This window comes from Phocoena phocoena, chromosome 3 (assembly GCF_963924675.1).
Source record: "Phocoena phocoena chromosome 3, mPhoPho1.1, whole genome shotgun sequence".
Classification (NCBI taxonomy): Eukaryota; Metazoa; Chordata; class Mammalia; order Artiodactyla; family Phocoenidae; genus Phocoena; species Phocoena phocoena.
The window spans coordinates 59,823,309-59,845,793 of NC_089221.1; the positions used below are offsets into that span (position 1 = coordinate 59,823,309).

General features: G+C 38.6%; 1 protein-coding gene across 4 annotated transcripts in view; it reads right to left on the bottom strand.

The window, feature by feature from the left end:
* CERT1 (ceramide transporter 1) overlaps positions 1–15,851 on the bottom strand; it is a 125,670-nt gene extending 109,819 nt beyond the window's left edge. For 2 of the 4 annotated variants that reach the window (XM_065873447.1, XM_065873446.1), the window contains exons 1-2: positions 15,114–15,627; positions 10,125–10,259 (exon numbers count right to left, since the gene is read on the bottom strand). In XM_065873447.1, coding sequence (XP_065729519.1) covers positions 10,125–10,259; positions 15,114–15,209 — 231 coding nt within the window. In that variant the 5' untranslated portion in view covers positions 15,210–15,627. Of the gene's footprint in view, positions 1–10,124; positions 10,260–15,113; positions 15,628–15,765 lie in introns of those variants that run through there. The other 2 variants (XM_065873445.1, XM_065873448.1) reach the window with 2 other exon arrangements.
* Positions 15,852–22,485: the final 6,634 nt, after the last annotated feature.

Consider the following 22,485-nt stretch of genomic DNA (forward strand, 5'->3'; position numbering starts at 1 on the left):
TGTCAGGAACATGCAGACAGCATATAAACAGTTAACCATTTATATATTATATATTTTATACACACATACATATAATTTCTTTTAAGTTGTGAAACAGAACCACTTGGTTCCACTGAAGGAAATTGCTTACAGGAAATGCATGAGAACCTGTTCAAATATGACATGTCACATATTCTGGCTTTAGTAAGTCACTTGCATCTTTTTCTCCCTTTAATAAAAAGCTTTGCCAGCTTCTCCTTTGTTCTTTTAAAACTGTAGGCTCTATTTCTAATACAAACATATCACAAAATAAACTTAAAGAAATCTGAGTGCCTCTTTTGTTGCCAAGAACAAAAGTACAAGTGCTTTTGTTATTTTGTTTAATGCACATAATCATTCCACCCTTAGATCTTATGCACCCATCTTTAACCACTTTAGTTATCTGTTCAAAGGTACCTTTAGCCATAAGAAGCAGAGCCAAGATCTAAATCCAGGTTTAACTTCAGAGCCCATGAACGATATTTTAAGCACTTTGGAAATTAAGATAAAATACTAAGTATGTATAGCACAGGAATTATAGCCATTATCTTATAATAACTTTTAATGGAGTATAAACTGTAAAACTACTGAATCACTATGCTGTATACCTGCAAGTAATATAATATTGTAAATCAACTGTACTTTAATTAAAAAAATACTAAGTAAAAACTGGTATATGTGAAGCTTAAAAGATCTTCAGGGAAACTAAGAAAACAAGCTTCTTGCTAACTATTTCAAGCAGGCAAATGTAGAAAATTTTGTGTATTCCTTGCTTTAAGGAAACTTGAATGCTAAAATACAAACTATATTTATTAGAGATTTAACAGAAGACAGTAATAATAAATCACAAATTTCTTTTCACTTTTTTTATTTAGAAAAAAATTGATAAAATTTACATGTAAGTAAGAAGCATATATCTCAAACAGAGCTTCTTAGGATTAAAAGGAAAAAAAAACCCTTTTTATCTTAATAAGATGTTTTGTTCAAAACAAATTTTAAAGAGTTGCTTTATAAATATTTAACAGTCATGTTCCCGCAAGTCTTACACAACATAAAATGCATTGTATATGCATTTTTCCTATGCTCATTGACGTACAATAAAATAACACCAGGTGGGCTTCCCAGGTGGCGCAGTGGTTGGGACTCCGCCTGCTGATGCAGGGGACGCGGGTTCGTGCCCCGTTCCGGGAGGATCCCACATGCCGTGGAGCGGCTGGGCCCATGAGCCGTGGCTGCTGGGCCTGCGCGTCTGGAGCCTTTGCTCCGCAACGGGAGAGGCCACGGCAGTGAGAGGCCCGCGTACCACAAAAAATAAAATAAAATAAAATAACACCAGGTGGGAATTGGGAGACTTGAGTTCTAGTCTTAACGCTGATACTTTCATGGGTTATGGGTTACATTGCATACCCCCAAATCTGTATGTTGAAGCCCTCATCTGAAGTATGTCAGAATGTGAATTTATTTGAAAATAGGGTAACTGGAGATGTAATTAGTTAGGATGAGATCACACTGGAGTGGAATAGGCCCCTAATCTAACTTGGTGTTCTTATAAAAAGGGGAAATCTGGACACAGTTACATGCACAGGGAGGATGCCATGTAAACATGAATGAAGAGATTGGGATGACGCATATATAAGCCAAGGAATGCCAAAGATTGTCAGCACACCATCAAAAGCAACAGAAGGAACCAACCCTGACAACACCTTTATCCAGACTTCCAGCCTCCAGAACTGTGAGACAATAAATTTCTGTTATTTAATTCAGTAAAGTTGGGGGATACAAAATTACCAGAGAATCTGTTGCATTTCTACACACTAACAACGAACTATCAGAAAGAGAAATTAAGGAAATAATCCCATTTACCATCATGTCAAAAAGAATAAAATACCTAGGAATAAACTTACCTAAGGAGGCAAAAGACCTGTACTCTGAAAAACTATAAGATACTGATGAAGAAACTGAAGATGACACAAACAGATGGAAAGATATACCATGTTCTTGGATTGGAAGAATCAATATTGTTAAAATGACCATACTACCCAAGGCAATCTACAGATTCGATGCAACCCCTATCAAATTACCAATGGCATTTTTCACAGAACTAGAACAAAAAACTTAAAATTTGTATGGAAACACGAGACCCTGAATAGCCAAAACAATCTTGAAAAAGAAGAACGGAGCTGGAGGAACGACACTCCCTAACTTCAGACTATACTACAAAGCCACAGTCATCAAAACAGCATGGTACTGGCACAAAAACAGACATATAGATCAATGGAAAAGGACAGAAAGTCCAGAAATAAACCCGTGCACTTATGGTCAATTAACCTACGACAAAGGAGGCACAGATATACAATGGAGAAAAGACAGTCTCTTCAATACGTGGTGCAGGGAAAACTGGACAGCTACATGTAAAAACAATGAAATTAGAACATTTTCTACACCATATACAAAAATAAACTCAAAATGGATTAAAGACCTAAATGTAAGACCAGATACTATAAAACTCCTAGAGGAAAACATAGGCAGAACACTCTTTGACATAAATCACAGCAATATCTTTTTGGATCTGCCTCCTAGAGTAATGGAAACAAAAGCTAAAATAAACAAATGGGCCCTAATTAAACTTAAAAGCATTTACACAGCAGAGGAAATCATAAAAGAAAAAGACAACCTACGGAACAGGAGAAAATATTTGCAAATGATGTGACCAACAAGGGCTTGATTTCCAAAATATGCAAACAACTTATACAGCTCAATATCAAAAAACCAAACAAACCAATTAAAAATGGGCAGAAGACCTAAATAGACATTTTTCCAAAGAAGACATACACATGGCCAAGAGGCATATGAAATGATGGTCAACATCATTAATTATTAGAGAAATACAAATCAAAACTACAATGAGATATCACCTCATACCAGTCAAAATGGCCATCATTAAAAAGTCCACAAATAACAAATGCTGGAGAGGGTATGGAGAAAAGGGGACCCTCCTACACTGTTGGTGGGAATGTAAATTGCTGTAGGCACCATGGAAAACAGGATGGATGTAGGTTCCTTAAAAAATTAAAAATAGAGTTGCCACATGATCCAGCAATCCCACTCCTGGGCATATATCCAGAGAAAATGATAATTTGAAAAGATACATGCACCTCAATGTTCACTGCAGCACTATCTACGACAGCCAAGACATGGAAGCAACCTAAATATCCACTGACAGATGAATGGATAATGAAGATGTGGGGTGTGTGTGTGTGTGTGTGTGTGTGTGTATAAAATATGAATATTACTCAGCCATAATAAAAAAGAATGAAATACTGCCATTTGCAGCAACATGGATGGACCTAGAGATTATTAAGTGAAGTAAATCAGACAGAGAAAGACAAATATATGATACCACTTATATGTGGAATCTTAAAAAATGATACAAATGAGCTTATTTACGGAACAGAAATAAACTCACAGACACAGAAAGCAAACTTATAGTTACCAAATGGGAAAGGGGGTGGGGGAGGGATAAATTAGGGGTTTGGGATTAGCAGATACAAACTACTGTATATAAAATAAACAACAAGCACCTGCTGTATAAATCAGGGAACTAGATTCAGTATCTTATAATAACCTACAATGGAAAAGAATCCGTATATATATTATACGTATATACATATAATATATGTATTATATACATACACACATATATCTGAATCACTTTGCCATACACCTGAAACACTGTAAGTCAACTATACTTCAATTAAAAAAAAAAAAAGACAGCCAGTTTGCGGTCCTTTGTTATGGCAACCCTAAAAAACTAACACATTTTGTAATTACATAATTTTGGATAAGCTATTTCAACATTCTTGGCTCTACATTTCAACTGGTATCTTTCTTTATATTTTTCCTCTTCCAAAACCTCTCACCAAATATTTTAAATATTTCCCACTATATCTAATTATTTGAGTTACATTATTCGAGTTACATTCCAGTTACCTAAAGATGGAAAATAATTATTTCCAAATGAATTGCTGAACAGATAATATTAGTTTCTAAAGGCATAAATCTTAGTAGTATAAGGTTCTAATTTCTTTAGAAATTCACTGGCAAATGCTCCTCAAATGAAGAGGATTATCAACTAGTATCTATCTAATGCTTTTACTGGTTGATATACCTTCCTGTCTTTCCTTTGGTTCTTACTAACACAGTCCAATAGAGCAAAATTGCACGTTTGATAAAAAGTGAACTTCTTGGACTTCTTACTAATCTGGAGTTCCTCGTATGATGATTAGTTATGGCCCTACTCATCTTTGGTGAGATCCAATTTGCTGAACATCAATTTAAATCACAATTTTTTACTTTAAAATCCCACATTTGAAAACTTTAAACATTAAAAAAATTTTTTTCTTCCAGTTTTACTGACAAATAGTTTACTCAAAAACTGTTTAGGGCTTCCCTGGTGGCGCTGTGGTTGAGAGTCCGCCTGCCATTGCAGGGGACACGGGTTCATGCCCCGGTCCGGGAAGATCCCACGTGCCGCGGAGCGGCTAGGCCCGTGAGCCATGGCCGCTGAGCCTGCGCATCCGGAACCTGTGCTCCGCAATGGGAGAGGCCACTACAGTGAGAGGCCCGCATACCGCAAATAAAAAAAAAACTGTTTACATCTGACTACTCTTTATTTGGCACTTAAAAATTTTTTTAATGATCCTTTTCAATTTTGAACATTTCCTTCCCTTTCTTTTTTAATTTTAATTTAAATTTTATTTATTTATTTTTGGCTGCGTTGGGTCTCTGTTGCTGCACGTGGGCTTTCTCTAGTTGCAGCAAGCGGGGGGCTACTCTTCGTTTCAGCGCGGGCTTCTCTTGTTGCGGAGCAAGGGCTCTAGGCATGCGGGCTTCAGTAGTTGTGGCTCGTGGGCTCTAGAGCACAGGCTCAGTAGTTGCGGTGCACAGGGCTTAGTTGCTCCGCGGCATGTGGGATCTTTCCAGACCAGGGATCAAACCCGTGTCCCCTGCATTGGCAGGCAGACTCTTATCCATTGCGCCACCAGGGGAACCCCCTTCCCTTTCTTTTACATCTCTGTTGGCTTCTTTAATTGTGCCAGGATCTTTAAATTTCCTCCCTTCTAACCCCTACCTACTTAAGACCTACTTGGCTTAAAATTTTTTTCAATGTAGCAGTAAACATTTTCATTACCTTTCAGTTTTCCATCTGAGAATATTGAAACACTAAATTGATGAATAAATTTTACTATATCCAACCTATAATAAGAATAATACGAATCCCATTCATTTGGTAATTAAAGAAGTTTTATAAGATAGTAGGTATACAAAGTCAGATATCTAAGGTAAGACTTGGGACTATAGATAGAGCTTAGGCAAACCAATTCTAAAGACATTACTATTTCCATTTTACCAAAAATCTCTACCTACCTAATTCCTGAAACGTCTTCTAATCTCAGTAGCTACAAACAAACCACTTCTTTTATTTTCACAAAAGGATCATTAGCAGTTTAAAGAACTGATTAATGAAGTATTAGCAATATAATTTTATGTATGGTACAAAAAGTAATAGACAAACCAACCGAAGAGAAGAGAGTCCAGAAACAACCTCAAATACACATGGTAATGTGATATACAAAAAAGGTAACATTTCAAATCAGTGAGGAGAAGGTGAATTTTTCAATTAATGGTATTAGACTACATGGTTAGCCATTTGGGAAAAAATTAAAAAGCTTAATTCCCACATCACTTCTTTTTTTTTTTTTTTGCGGTATGCGGGCCTCTCACTGTTGTGGCCTCTCCCGTTGCGGAGCACAGGCTCCGGACGCGCAGGCTCAGCGGCCATGGCTCACGGGCCTAGCCGCTCCGTGGCACATGGGATCTTCCTGGACCGGGGCACGAACCGGTGTCCCCTGCATCGACAGGCGGTCTCTCAACCACTGTGCTACCAGGGAAGCCCCACATTCCTTCTTATACTAAAATAACTCCCACAGGAATCAAATTCAAATTGTAGATGAAAATGTAACTACATTTATATAGAGTTATAATCTTTGAGTTATGTTTTAGTTAAACATAACTAAATACAGAAGCCATAAAGGAAAAAGTCAATAAGAGCACATAAAAATTTTTAATTTCTGTTAAGGCTTAAAAAGAATATAAAATAAGGAAAGAAAAAATAGACAATGACAACCTGGGGGGACACATTTGCAATAAATATGACAAATTGCCAAATATCATGATATAAAGAGCTACAAATCAATAACTAAGAAAGAGACGAACAAGCGATGAGAAGAGGAAAAAAAGAATTATAAACATATGAAGTTACCCTCTTGAATAAAAAAGTGCAACTTAAAATAATGAGACTTTGCCAAATATTTTAACATTTGCCAAAACCTGACTTCCTCAATACTTGAGAGTATGGAGGGACTTCCCAGGTGGCACAGTGTATAAGATTCCACACTCCCAATGCAGTGGGCCTGGGTGTGATCCCTGGTCAGGGAACTAGATCCCACATGCATGCTGCAACTAAGAGTTCGCATGCAGCAACTAAGAAGCCCTGGAGCCACAACTAAGGAGCCCACCTGCCGCAACTAAGACCCAGTGCAACCAAATTAAAAATATATATATATTTGAGGGTATGGGGAAATAGGGACACTCATGTACTATCTGTGGGAATGAAAAGTGGTACTTCTGAAAGGGCATTTGACAGTAACTATAAAAAAAAAATTTTAAATACTACATATGCTTGTTTCAAGAGTGTTTGTAGTAAAACAAATTTAAACATGACCTAAATTTCCAAGAACAGGGAAGAGGCAAATAAATAAGACATGGTACATCCACAATATTCAACAAAATGTAGTAAATGTCCAAGATATATTAAAAGAAAACAAGGTGCAGAACGATAGATTTAGTATGATGCTGTCCGTGTAAATGAAAATGAAGGATATAAACAAATAAATGCTTATATAGGCATACATAGTATCTGGAAGGACAGACCAAAAATTTGACTTTCGTTATGTCTTGAGTGCAGGACTAAGAGTAAAGAGAAGCATTTACTTTTTAAACCTCTTCATGCCATGGATATTTTTTTACCACGTGTACTTTATTTAAAAACAGAACTTAGGGGGCTTCCCTGGTGGCGCAGTGGTTGAGAGTCCGCCTGCCAATGCAGGGGACACGGGTTCGTGCCCCGGTCTGGGAAGATCCCACGTGCTGCGGAGCAGCTGGGCCCGTGAGCCATGGCCGCTGAGCCTGTGCGTCTGGAGCCTGTGCTCCGCAACGGGAGAGGCCACTACAGTGAGAGGCCCGCGTAGCACAAAAAAAAAAAAACAAAAACAAAAAACAGAACTTAAAAAATAAATAACAGTTTAAATACTCCATAAACATTGCTTTTGGTTGATCAACTAACATATATTGAACATCTACTACATGGCAAGTTTTGTAGCAGGGACTGGGTCTTAAGCAAATAACTATTAAACTATAATAATTGAGAAATTCAACTTTCTACAAACATTTATTAAACATACAAATAGGTGACTTCCCAAAAAGTGACAGAGTACTATTTTTCCTCTCATTAACTTATTCCCAATCCCTTCACGTTAAGAATTATTTCCAGGTAACAAATTCTCCCAGGAAATACTTTGTTCCTTAAAAGTATTTCACTCAATTTATTATCACATTACTAAAGAACATGATTTGAATAAGGAATGACTTGTTAAGCTAAAATAATAGTGAATTTAACAATGAATTAGGTTCTATCAGAAAAGGTGGGCTCAAACATTAGGTTCACCAACAAATAATAAATATGTTAATGAATGGTTACAGTAAAGTCATAACTTTTCAAGTCCAGATTTCCTCATATATGAATACTATCAATTTCATAAGGATGTCACATGCACAAATTCAACCATATTTATTCTTTGCCTTCAGAGATGAATTGATACATATAATAGCCCATATTTAAGAAAAGCAAAAGATACCTATTTAACAGAGGTTAGTATTACATTTTAAAAATTTAACTCAAATACACTTATGAACCGACAGAATAGGAACAGAGTTGAAGAAGTTCAGGAATATAAATACTTGTGTTTCTCCATACCACCTGGTTAAACTATAGCGAAGACTAACTACCACTCCGATTCTGCTGCTACATTCATTTTTTTTTTTACCTTCTCTACTACCACTTAGCCCAGTGAGTACTTCCACTAGGTCCCTTCAATGTTTTCAAATTGTCTTGCTTTCCTACTCATTTCTTTGATTATGAACCACAATGAAAAGTTCTATAAGCAAATACAGATAACAAAAATACCAAAATAACAACAACAAAAAATCTACGAAGAACTAACACATTGTTTTTTCCTGAGCAGATGCAATGTAAATATTTATTAAAAGTTTTTCTTTTCCCCAAATAAGCCATGCACTATTACCACAGTCCATAATTCAAGACAGGATAACTAAATTTAAACTAGCATGGTACTCTAGGAATACTACTAGTTAGGAAACAATAAAGATATAAACTATTTTCAAAGAGTCAAACAAGCACTGTAACTAACAAGCATCCAACAATATGCAAAAGAAGGAAGAAGGGGAAGAACCAAGGGAAGACATTTCAAAATTGTAAAGTACACTACTATCCATGATTCTTTCCTCTAGCATGAATAGTGATCTATCTCAAGAGAAATAAAACCCCAAAATATTAACTATCAATAGATACAATTTCAAAAGTACATTATAACGTACCACATACCAGTCCAAATAAATAGTGAGCCTTTATGTTCAAACTACTTCTTTAAAGTTGTCCATAAGAATGGAGAGTAGTAGTTTCATTCTGAACATTTCCAAACAACCCCTCTATAAGTTTTTCCAACTCAATATCCAACTAAGCTTTTATTTTCAAACTCTGAATATATAAGAGGGGCAGAATGTATAAAAAGTGATGGAAAAATACTACATGGTTTTACTTAAATGTGTAACATAAACATATGTAAGTCATATTTAGATATCAACACATATCCAAAGTACATCATTTATCTTTATAAACAATATAAACTCTAACGTAACATGAATTCTCTTTGAATGTATCAGTAAAATCTATGATTGTTTTAACACATCCATTTTTAGATTTTAACTACAATAGCTTCCTTAACTGACCTCCATTTAACTGACCTGCCTTAGACAATACCTTTTTTTTTGCCCTTTATTAAATATGCCTCAACATGCTGACCACTCTCAACTAGTATGCTATTTTTAGTATATTCAGGTACTTCTGGCCCACTAGTTGAGTTACATGTTTAACAAGTCAGTTGGTTGTTCCTAAACCTGTTTATGCCAGTTTACTTGCTGTAGTTCTTACATAACTTAAACATCATGTAAATCTATGGAATACAAGAGCAAAGAGAGCTGTTTCTATGTAAACTACATTGAATGCAAGCTAAGATGAATGACTCAACAAAGGTTAGTCATTCTTTTAAAAGGTATTAAATTAAATAAAGGTGAAAATTAGGGAAGGTAAAATATTAGGGAAAAACATTAAAAGTCAAAAAGAGGAACCTATATTTATGGTTTTTCAAAAGTATCTTTGAGTTTTTATTCCACTTTAGAGAATGAAAACTGGAAATTGCAAATCAGGCATTATGGATATAATACTTTACATAAGAACAACTTCTCTCAACTCCATATTCAAAGACATACTGTTAGCTCTACATCATAAAGTTGGCAAGTGAATTTAGATTTATATATTTTAAGTCAAAAATTTTAAATGTTAAGATATGTATCTTTTATTTTCCTGCTTTAACTTTTTCAATAACTCACCAAGTAACTGTCCCCATCTATCAGATATGGAGCCATCTAACATCTTTTTTTCTGAAGCCCTTGTTTAATGGCTTGCTGTAACCAACTAGATAAATACTACATGCCCATATAAAATAACAGTATGTAGTAATACACTCTAAAATAATTTTATGGAAAAAAATATTAGACTGCACACTCCACAAGAGCAAGGATCTTAATCTGTTTTGTTCACAGACATATCCCAAGCCCCTAGAATAGGTTCGTGGTGTATAACTTATGCTCAGTAAGTATTTATTGAATGAAGGAGAATAGGAGCTTACCGTGATGACAGCCTTGCTAAGACAGATGGATCCTCTACAGCCATACTCTGTCTCATCTTCAGATTTGTAGTAACTCAGAGTATTATTTTTCAAAACTACCCAACGGTCCTGCCACCCATGAATGTAGTTTGTCCACTGGAGGAGAAAAAGACAAAAAATTACATTTTTAGAAATCCAAACTTTCTGAAACAGCAGTCAATCTAAGTTTAAAACCAAACTGTGAGAAGTCCTAACTTAATTATAAACAGTAAAAAAAAAAAAAAAAAGTGAAAAGTTAAAATTTTCCAGATTGTATATAATTTTCAGTAATTTCTACAAAATTATAAATAAAATATAACATTTTTCTTCTAATATTTGAGGAATAAAACTGAAGCACATTTCAGTTAAAAATTCTGCTTTACTCTTTCTGTGCTTTCATCCTCCCCTCCTCACCACCTTCAAAACTCTTAAATTGTTTTGGTCCCTGTCATAATTGACATATTCAATAGAAAAGTAAGCTTGGCTATACAGTCTGTCATTCTCCTACACCAAGTACTGCATGAAGCCTTCTAAATCAACAGAAGTAGAAGTCAATCATGGCCCAAACTCTATTTTTGTTGTAAGTTATTCCTACATGAAAATGTATGATGTTTACGACTACATTAAAGTAAAAATAGATTATTAATCTTTAGAAAGTCTACATCAACTTTATTTTTACTTCCACAGAACTCAATATTATAGAATAGTTAATTCATTTTCTAAGTTTCTCTGAAGATCTATTTTTCAAACTCAAGAGTAAAATACAAACATAAAACTGGTTTTCAAAAACATACTTAGATTATCTGTTTCCAGTACCTACAAATGGTTTCTGTGTTGCTAAAGTTTCGCTGCTGCACAGTGAAGATTACAATCAATAAACTTGCAAAGGCAGAAATGTAACCTCTATGGCAATTGTTGATATTGCATATTTTTATGCTCTGGGGTTTTAAGCACAGACAATTCCAAAAACTATCTGCTAACTCAAAAACTATCTGCCAAAAACTAACTCTAAATGGATTGTTAAAAATATACTGCATTGGCTCAGAGGAATCTTTTCTTTACTATTTCCTAATTCCACAGGTTTGAGATGTGGTTCAGCTCTTATATCTTCTAAACTCCATCATTACAGCCCCTCCCTGAGAGCTGACCCATGCTGTCAAGTTAACTCATTCTTTCCTGAGGGCTCTCTAATCACTATTTCCTCATTTTAACTCCTTGCGATTTACTACCACTTAAGACAGCGACTTGAAATAATGATGGTTACATACAAAACTAAATTTACCTCCACCCATAGGATGCACATCCCCCTCTGTTCCTATTTCCTTGGCTATACTGCTACTGCCACAATCCTTCAGACTCAAACCTGGCTAAGCGTTCCTGTACTGTATGGACAGAGCAGTGGATACAACATCAGAGAGACTCAACTACTTTTACTAGCTGTGTGAAAAGTTCTGACAAATTATTTAACTTTTCTGAACTTCAGTTTCTTTCCTCAGTCATTTGAATGGGTGAATAAAATCATGAATACACCTACTATATTCCTAGGAGATACTCAATACCTGACTGTTCCTTCTTAATCTTTATAGCCCATTATCAACTCCTATTCATCTTTCCTTCCTATTAAACCCTTAAAATCTGACTCCTTTATCTTCAAGTAATCCAATCAAATTATCAGGTTCCTGGATTCCTGAGAAGGCTTAATAACGTTTCCTCTGATATCTTCTGCTTTTTATTTCATAACTTACATAATCTTACTTATTAGGCATATTTTGCTTACTTATCTTACATATTAACCTCATTGAGCCTCCAGCTCCAAAACTTACATGAACAACTCCCAACTGCCTGTAATACAAATCGTTTAGACTGGCATACCTTAATCCTACCTCGCTTCCAATTACTGCCCGTCAGAAAGCTACTAACTGTGATTGTGGCCAAGTTACTTACCTGTTTGTTTGTTTGTTTGTTTCTCAAACTCTACCTCTTAAAGTTGTTTAACATTAAGCAAGAATAGACTTAGAACACTGCCAAGCACACAGTATTTTCTCAGTTGGAGGCAGAGCTATGCATAGCTAATGAAGCTTAGAAACCTTCAGGGAAGCTCACAAGAACAGACACCTTCCAAAGTGACAGAAGGGGCCCTAGAAATCATGTGTCCATATTTTCATATTTTTTTCTTACCGAGGACCCAATAATTACATAAGCTTCAGGATTTACGCAGAAAATGTTAACTCCTATTCACAGCTAGAAGGCAGATTTTTGCCTTTTCTCTACCCTCATAACATTCCCTGGCTCTTCCCCATTTAGCAGAGACAAGGCAATATGCAGACACTGCAGGAGAAGCAAACATTCCTGCCTCCAATAGTCCAGCAAGCATAAATTCAAGAGGAAAAAAAATACATTTAGAATAAGAGTCAGAAGCAAGTTACTAATAAAACGCTATAGAAATTCAAGGGAAGGAGCTCTGGGATGGTTGGTGAAATAAGAAAAGTCTTTATGAAAAGAATAGTTGAGATGGACTCTACACATGGACAGAATTTCAGCCAACAGTTAGGTATGTGGAAAAAACGTTAAGGTAAAGATAAGATAAAAAGGATGGAGAGAATTCAGAAGGAATTGGATGAGACTGACCAAGGCTTAGTTGCTCTCAAGTCCTACTAAGGCATGAATGTTTCCCCATCCACAATCTATCTTGATATTTGTTATAACCACCTAGAATTATTGTCTATCCAGTATTTTTGGAACTTATGTGCCTAAGAAGCAAGTCTGTAGAAAATATATTTATATAAAAAAAAACCTTTGGGCTGGTGTACAAGTTTACTCCTCCACCACCATTCCATTTGGTGGGGGGAGGAGTGGGGGGACAAAACAAATTAGTATTTGGACTTAACTACATTACTAAGCAGAAGGAAAAGAACAGAGGCTGAGTTCTAATTTTGTTTAAAATTACCAGGTGAATACAAAGGCTGAAAATACGTATGTACTTTAAATTCAAAAGCATTCATTCATTAAAAAATATTATTGATTAAAAAGCTTCCAAGAAAACATATGTAACCATAAATTTTTAAATTTCAGGGAAATTTCCTCCATAGCTGTTAACAAGAACACCAAAACTACGTTGATTCTATGTATGCAGCAACAATGAAGTTATTTACGAACCAAAGAAGTGGTCAAATACTACATTTCTATACACTTAGATATCAAGAAGACAGTCTTCCATTTTTTTGTCATAAAGTATACACTTACTACACTGCTCTGCGTAAGTGATACTCAGATACTCATATATAGTACATACTCAGAGCACTGGTGACTCCACCAATCACTACGATCCTCCTATCCCCCAAAAAGTGATGATCAATAGTTCAAAAGTACGGCTTGTTTTGTAAAATACCTAACACTCCACAATACTAATTTGGAAGTCTGCTTCTCATTTAATGAGAAAAAAGGGGTGAAATTACCTGAATCACTGAGAAGCAAAGAGCCCATTTCATAACAGTTCCAAAGAGAAATGTATACTTATTGCACAACGTGTTCAATATAGATTCTTAAATTACACAATACATTTAATCCAAAGAAACCTTAGGGAGCTTCACTTTACTGAAAACTTTTCACTGAAATTCCAATAATGATCACAGTATCAACACACACCATAATTTTTCCGTATGCAAATTAAAGTTAACACTTGCAAGCCTTAGTTCTGACATACTTATGCCTTTCTTAGGTCCTTTCTCAGCCTTCTAAAGACAATATAAAAGCCAGTATGAAACAATTCCACAAACAACGTCCCAATGCTTAGCCAAAGTATGTATACTGGAAGCAGGGTGATTTCTTAATAGCCAGTGGCTGCACATGATCTAGGATCTTATGACCAGCCTGTTGAGAGACTGGACCTTGCTCCCCCTCTCCAAGTTAACTGCTAGCTCCAGCCATTTCTAAAAGTTTAACAGGAAGAGAGAAGGAAGTAAAAAAGACAATGTGGATCTTCTCATAGCAAAAACGTTAAAAAAAAAAAAAAAAGAAAAAGAAAAAAAACCCCAACAAACCCCAAACTACGTACTACCAAAAGAAAAGATCACCCACCTTCTCTCTTAAAAAGGGCTTCATCCATTTCAATTAATTAGCTTTCAAACTCTACAAATGACTATCTGCTTTGCAAAAATTTTGGAAAAGTAGTTTTAAAAAATTTAGTACCAAAAAAAAAAAAAAAAATTTAGTAAAAGTAAGATGTCTTTTCCTTACTCTGGCCCACTGACTGTAAGAATATTTTACTATTAAATAATGGTCTTCTTCCTGGACTAAAGGTCTGTCTCCATTCTGACAGGTTTCAAGTTACAATGAATATTTCTTGTACCTATCACCCGACTATTCAATAGCTCTTCTCTGAACTGGGGTAAAGAGTAAGGGGAAAAGTACAAAACTCCTCCTCTCATTGAGATCTTTCACTACATCTAGCCTGGCATAGTTTATCACCTCAGATTTCAGCACCAAGCCGAGTTGCTCCGGCTTCTGTCTCAACAGCAGGGTCTGCAGAAATCCCTCAACCCTATTCTGCTTGGCATCTCCAGACTAATCTCGTTTGAGAGGTCTGAGGTGCACGGTTCCCATGCCCAGTCCTTCGGGTACCGCTGTTGCCCAACCCAAATTGCTATACCCGAACAGCTGCCGCTCGGGGTCCCAAGTCACGGTGCGCATCCCGCTCCCAAAAAGGATCCGGGGTTGGGACAGGTCTTTCCCGGTCCCAGGCCGCCGAGCCCCAGAGCAGGCGAGGAAGACACTCCCCTTCTGCCCCCACCCCCACCCAACCCTGGCCCGGGCACTCGTGCCGCAGTACTCGGGCCCACACCCCGGCACATTCCGCAGCCCCCGCCCCGGCAGAGTCTGTGCCTCGCGCCCAGCCCCACCCCATGCCCTCATCGGCTCGCCTCGCCGCAGGTGAGTCTGGGCAAGGGGTCCTCGGCCCCGCGGGTTGCTCACCTTGCTGAGGACCCCGCAGCGCTCCACAGGCGGCCCGGACTCCGTCTCTGGATCCTCCTCCGAGCCCGACGAGTTCCAGCTCTGGTTATCCGACATGGAGGCGCGACAGCCGAGCAGGAGACCGGCCCCCGCTCCCTGAGCTGCGCCGGCGGAGGCGCCCAGTCCCCGGGGTGAAGCGTCGGAGGATGGCGAAGGAAGGAGTGCCCGCTCGGGAGCAGGAGGGAGGTGGAGGCGGGACGAAGTGCGCCCGCCGCGCCGCCGCCGCGCCTGACACCGAGCGGACCGGGGAAGGAGGACGAGTGGCGAAGGAAGCCTGCCCTTCCAGCCGTCAGCCGCCGCCGCCGTCGTCGCCGTCGCCGTGACCCCTGCGCTCTGCCCGGCGCTGCCACCCGAACTCAGCCCCCTCGATGCCAACCTCGGGGTAAACGAAAAGGGGAGGAAGAGGGGAAAAGAAAATCTAGCTGCAGAGACCCAGGTCCACTCACACCTCCGCTACCGCCGCCATCTTCCTGCCTGGCCCACTATTTACCCTCCTCTCCCCTCCCCTCTCCCCTCCCCTTCGTCCTCCCATTCTCCCCCAGCTCCCCGCCCCGTCCTCCTCCCAACGTCTGACGCGACACGCCGAGGCTCGGAGTGCCCTCCCGCAACCTACCTCCTGCCCTCCCGGGTGACGACGTGTAGAAAAGTAGGAGGAGCGGAGAAAGGAGAAGGAGGGATGGGGACGCCACTGTGCTGCATTCTGGGAAGGACGCTGCTCCGTACGCCGCGCAGCCTCCTGGGAGTTGTAGTCGCAGTCCTGAGGCAACTGGAGAGAGAGTCGTGTTGGTAAGTTTTGCCGCCTTGGGGACGAGCAATGGGCGGGTGGGCTTCGTTTGACAGTTACGTGACCCGTCCCCTCGGCCGCGTTTCTATCTCAGCCTAATGTGTTTATGACGAACTTATGCCGGGCTTGCGGGCCCGGACGTGAGATAACTATGCTGAGGATGCCCGGGCTTGCCCTCCATGGCGGCTTCCCGAAAGCCCGGGAGCATCTTGCCGCTTGCCCGGACAGAAGTGTACCGGGCGCTTCCGCTTCAACCGGGGGCCAGGGGTTTGCGACCTCTCTAATAACAAGGGCGTTTCTTTCCGTCAAACCACCTCTGCGAATTTCGAAGGTCTTCCATCTCGCTCTTTAGAAGTTAGACTTCACACGACGTTTCCCTGTTTAGAAGGAAGCATTTAGTCCCTTCTCACCAGAGCAAGAGCTTTTCGTTGTTAGATTTACAGAGTTTTTATGTGGAAAGTAATTTTAAAGATGTCAGAGAATAAATGACTTTGAAGAGTTGTTAAAGTAAAATAAGAATGTGAGATGAGAGCCTGGAGTTTTCTCTTAGTTGTAAATGAGTGTTTTCCTGACACCCAAGTTAACAACAATCTCTACTGACCTGCCTTCCTCTGAAACATAGGAGGAGTTGGAATAGAAACTGTCATGTATAACAAAAACCAAAGTGCACTGATCTTATTAAGTAATAAGGGATTAGGCAATAGGAGGCTGGCTTTTCTTTAAGACTAGAATTGAATTAGTGGAAAGACCAGTAGAAGATCTAACAAATCTTGTTTAGTCTCTTTGCATACATTATAAGGATAACTTTTATGGGGAGAGCTATAACTTTGTAGCTTCAGTTCTTTCATCCTGTTTGCTACTTCTCCATCTCGTCAATTTCCTAATAATTGCCAACAGTAAAATTACTTATTAAACCTTAGAAAGAATACCTGCTTACTGCAGGTGACAGGAGAATAGAAGTGAAATTTTGAGTCTAGGGGAAAAGGCACAGTGGCCGGAAATAGCTCTGGTAGCCAAAGAGGTCAACTTAACTGGGATCTTCAGGAAAAAAACAGAATGCTGGAAAGTGTCTCTGAGAAGTACCTATGAATCTTTCATTTTCCTAGATTTACACTTAAAAATGCTGGATCTGTTGTAAATCAGTTACAAATCATTTTTCCATTATGAAATCAAGTGACAACGCATAGTTGAAAGCCATTCAGATGAATAAAACCTTGAGATAAAGCTTTTGAAAATACTTTGTCAACATGTTAATTAAAACATAATCCAAATTTTGTCATTAAAAAAAACCCACTTAGCATATTTTTCCTCTTTATTGAATTAGTAAATTATACCTTTAGAATATCAAATATTGTAGCAATTAAATTTTGCTTTGCCTTCCGATTACCTAATATAGTTGACGTCCTTTTTCTGATTCTTTTGAGCTCTAGGTTTTAAAATGTCATTAATCTCAAGGAAATGATTGTGAATTGTTGAGAACTCCACTTCATAATGCAATTTAGAATCATGGAAGCATAGTATATATTTATTTTTGTTTTATTTTAAAAAGTGTTTTGGCTGCGTTGGGTCTTCGTTTCTGTGAGCAGGCTTTCTCTAGTTGCAGTGAGCGGGGGCTACTCTTCATTATGGTGCGCGGGCTTATTGTGGTGGCTTCTCTTGTTGCGGAACATGGGCTCTAGGCATGCAGGCTTCAGTAGTTGCAGCATGCAAGCTCAGTAATTGCGGCACACGGGCCCTCGAGCGTGCGGGCTTCAGTAGTTGTGGGGCACAGGGTTAGCTGCTCCGCAGCATGTGGGATCTTCCCCGACCAGGGATCAAACCCGTGTCCACTGCACTGGCAGGCGGATTCTTAACCGCTGAGCCACCAGGGAAGTCCCTATATTTATTTTTAAATGGAACTTTCTATTGTATTTTATGCATTTCTTTTTTTTTTTAATATTTTTTATTTATTTAATTTTTTGGCTGCATCGGGTCTTAGTTGCGCCACACCGGCTCTTCATTGTGGCGCACGGACTCAATAGTTGCGGCACAAGGGGTTAGTTGCCCTGTGGCATGTGGGATCTTAGTTCCCTGACCAGGGATCGAACCCACATCCCCTGCATTGGAAGGTGGATTCTTAACCACTGGACCGCCAGGGAAATCCCTTATGCATTTCTAAGTTGTGTGGCTGTAACCACCAACACTAATATGACTACAGTATCCACTTAATCAGTAGGAAATTGTTTCATTGTATTTAAAATTAATATGAGAGAAATTGTCTTTTAAAAAATTTTTTTGTGGGACTTCCCTGGCAGTCCAGCGGTTAAGACTCCGTGCTTCCACTGAAGGGGGCATGGTTTCGATCCCTGGGGTGGGGGGGAACTAAGATCCTGCATGCCCCATGGCATGGCCTAAATAAATAAATAAAAGCTATTGCCACATTGTCTCTCTATACTTACAAGACTATTTAAAAATGTTTTTAAGTACAGAAGGATTTTTGTATATTGTTCAGAATACCACATTAGAGGTTGGGATTCACTTCATTTTTGCTAATGGGAAGAAATTGCAATACAGTAGTAAAATACATGAGCTTTCTCTTTATGGTGAGAGTGACAGCTTCTCAGTTTTCTCGCTAACTTAGAACCTTCCCCAACCTTCCTGTAAATATTCCATATTTTCTCTTTTAGTAGTTTTTTTTAACTCTTAAAACTTGAATCCACCTGGGATTTATTTTTGCGTATGGAATAAGGTAGGAATTGTTTTTTAAGGACAGCCACTTGGCCCAACATTTTATTTAATAGCCTATTCTTATGCTTATATTTATTTTATTTTTTTTTTTTTTTGCGGTACGCGGGCCTCTCACTGTTGTGGCCTCTCCTGTTGCAGAGCACAGGCTCTGGATGCGCAGGCTCAGCGGCCATGGCTCACGGGCCCAGCCGCTCCGCGGCATGTGGGATCCTCCCGGACCGGGGCACGAACCCGTGTCTCCTGCATCGGCAGGCGGATTCTCAACCACTGCACCACCCGGGAAGCCCTCTTATATTTATATGATACACAAAATCTACATATATCTAGGTCTGTTTCTGGACTCCATTCTTTTTCATTGATCTACTTGTCTATACCTGTGTTAATACCATACTGTTTTAATTATTTAACTTTATACTATTTTCGTATATAATACCAAAACTCTCCTGATGTTCTTTTTCATTTGGATATTTTTGTATATCTTCTCTTCCAGATGAATTTTAGAACACCTTGTCAAATTACATGAAACACTCTGTTGGAATTTGGATTAAGAATGCACTTATTTTATGAAGAAAATGACATCTTTACAGTATTAACTCTTAGCCTCCGTCAGGCACTTTACATATCTGATCTAACTTATTCCCTATAAACCACATAAGGTGAGCATTGTTGGGCTCATTTTAAGGATAATGAAACTGAAGCTCAGTGCTGCTAAGTAACTTATCCAGTGTCAAATAGGTACTAAGTGTCGGACTTAGGATTTGAACACAGATCTGATTTTAAAGATCATATTTTTTTCTTTGCTTCGGAATACCTCTAAAAGTGGGAAGAATTGTGTAAATAAATAGCATATCCTGTAGGTGAGTATATCAGAGCAACTATGCTCTTAATTCAACTAATGATTTTGCGCATTTCATTTATCCACTGCTTACATCTATGCTGTCTTATTTAACCCCAATGAAGAATTTATTATTGCTATCCTATTTCTATTATTATTTCTATTTCTAATATTTCACATGAAGAAACTGAACCCAGAGAAGTTAAGTAACTTTCCAAAGGTCATACAGCAGTAAAGAGCATAGTTGCGGTTTGAGCCCAACTATCCTGATTGCAGCGTTCATTCTCATCCCACTAGAGTTCTTCAGTTCCTCTTCTTTCTCCCCATCTTCCACTTCACCTCATTCTCCCACCTTTTTTCTCCACAAAACACCAATCCCAAAGCCTTCATCCATACCTCACTCTCTCACTGCAATGACACAGAAGCCAAAAACCCAGAGGTGCTGGAAGTGAGAATCTTGCAATTTTACTGATCAACAGGTAGAGGCATGGAAGGGAATATCCAGTCGTGCCTCCCCCCACTCCCACCCCGGCTGCTATGCACGGATTGTCGGATCCTAGTTCCCTGACCAGAGATGGAATCTGGGTCCTTAGCAGTGAAAGCGTGGAGTCCTAACCACTGGACCACCAGGGAATTCCCGGGAATATTTCTTCTTGATGCTAGAACTGTAGTAGGAGAGGATGTCCCAAGTTGAAATTGAAGACATTGTCTAATGTTTTTAAATAATGCTATAAAAAGCCTTCGTTAGTATCTTAGCCTGCCATAACAAAATACCACAGTCTGGGTGGCTGTGGTCCCTCTTCCTCTTCTAATAAGAACACCAGCCCTATTGGATTAGGGCCCTACCATTATGGCCTCACTTAACCTTAAATATCTCCTTATAGGCCCTGTCTCCATATACAGTCCCATTGGGAGTTAGGTCCTCAAAATATGAATTTGAGGGGAACACAATTTAGTCCATAACAGAGCTTATAGGTTCTGTATTCTCACAGTATTTATTATGGTAAAGATGCATTTGGAGTTAAATAGTCCTTTTTAGCTAACCTGGGAATTTAAATGTTCTTTGTAATCTTTATAATACTGTTCCCAACTGAAACATAACTAGTTAAAAACTGGGGATTTACATAAGAAACTTGATTTTGAAAACTTAGAGATACTAATCTATGAAATAGAGGTAATGATCTATGAGTAGCAACAGTCTAAAAACTAAAGTACAAGTGAACAAAATACAGCATATGAATAAAACAACTGATTTTTTTTGACCTATTTTAATGTCTTGAATAATAATCTGGGTGGTGAAATTATGGACCACTTGAATTTTTCTCTTTGTACCATTTTGTATGAAAAGAATATATCACGTGAGTATGTTTGTGCATGTGTATATGTATCACTTTTGTGAGAAGAAATGGTAATTATAAATGATATAAATTAAAGATTAATCTCTTTACACAGTGTTCTAAATTAATTTTCAACTTAGAGTTGTTAATGTCCCTGTTTTTCCATATATTTTCCTCTTTACCATCAAGAGAATTGATGATTACAGGATTTCTTAAAAAGGTCCCATCATTGTCTTCAGAGTTATTTTCCCCAAGCTGCTGACCCCTGTCCTTCACATTTTGATACATACGTAATGACAGTTATGTCACAACTGCTGTCTCACTGACAAGGATTATGTGAAGCATCCCGATTTTTTAAATGAAAAAAGTGTGTGTTCTTGAAGCAGTGAAATATGGTACAGTCGGCCTTCCCTATCTATGGGTTCCGCATACTCGGATTCAACCAACCTTAGGTCAAAAATATCCAGAAAAAAAAAAAAATTGTAGAAAGCTCCAAAAAGCAAAAGTTGAATTTCCTGCCCACCAGCAACTATTTACACAGCATTTACATTGTATTAGGTGTTATAAGTAGCCTAGAGATGATTTAAAGTATACAGGAGGCTATGCATAAGTTATAGGCAAATACTGCACTATTTTACATAGAGGTCCTGAGTATTCCTGGATTTTGGTATCCGCAGGGGGTCCTATAACCAATCCCTTGTGGATACTGAGGGAGGACTGTACTTGGTTTTTTAAGCATTCCCCCTTCTTTTTTCCCCCCTAAGAGCACTATTTGTAATTTTTAGAATATAAACATATAGAGACAGTCCCCTACTTAAAATGATTCAATTTAGTATTTTTCGACTTTATGATGGTGCAAAAGCAACACACATTCAGTAGAAACCATACTTTGAATTTTGAAATTTGATCTTTTCTCAGGCTAGCAACATGTGACATGATACTCTCTTGTGATGCTGGGCAGTGGAAGCAAGCCACATGATCATGAGGGCTTAACAACCATTCTGTACCCATACACTTTTCGCTTTCAGTATAGTACTCAGTAAATTACATGTTCTGCTTTTCGCTTTCAGTACAGTACTCAGTAAATTGCGTGAGCTATTTAACATTTTATTATAAAATAGGGTTTGTATTGGATAATTTTGCCCAACTATAGGCTATTTTAAGTGTTCTGAGTACATTTAAGGTGGGCTAGGCTAAGCTATGATGTTCAGTAGATGTATTAAATACTTTTCCTACCTAAAGGTATTTTCAGCTTATGATGGGTTTATTGGGACATAACCCCATCATAAGTCAAGGAAGGTCTGTGTGTGTGTGTGATGGGGGGGATACTCTACCATTGTATAAATTGCATTTTTAATTTAACAGTGTATTGTGAACATCTATTTCGTAGCGTTTTTTTTTTTTGTCGTTGTTGTTGCGGTACGCGGGCCTCTCACTGTTGTGGCCTCTCCCGTCGCGGAGCACAGGCTCCAGACGCGCAGGCTCAGCGGCCATGGCTCACGGGCCCAGCCGCTCCGCGGCATGTGGGATCTTCCCGGACCCGGGGCACGAACCCGTGTCCCCTGCATCGGCAGGCGGACTCTCAACCACTGCGCCACCAGGGAAGCCCCGTAGTGTTTGTTTTAATGACTGCATAGAATTCCTTTTTTG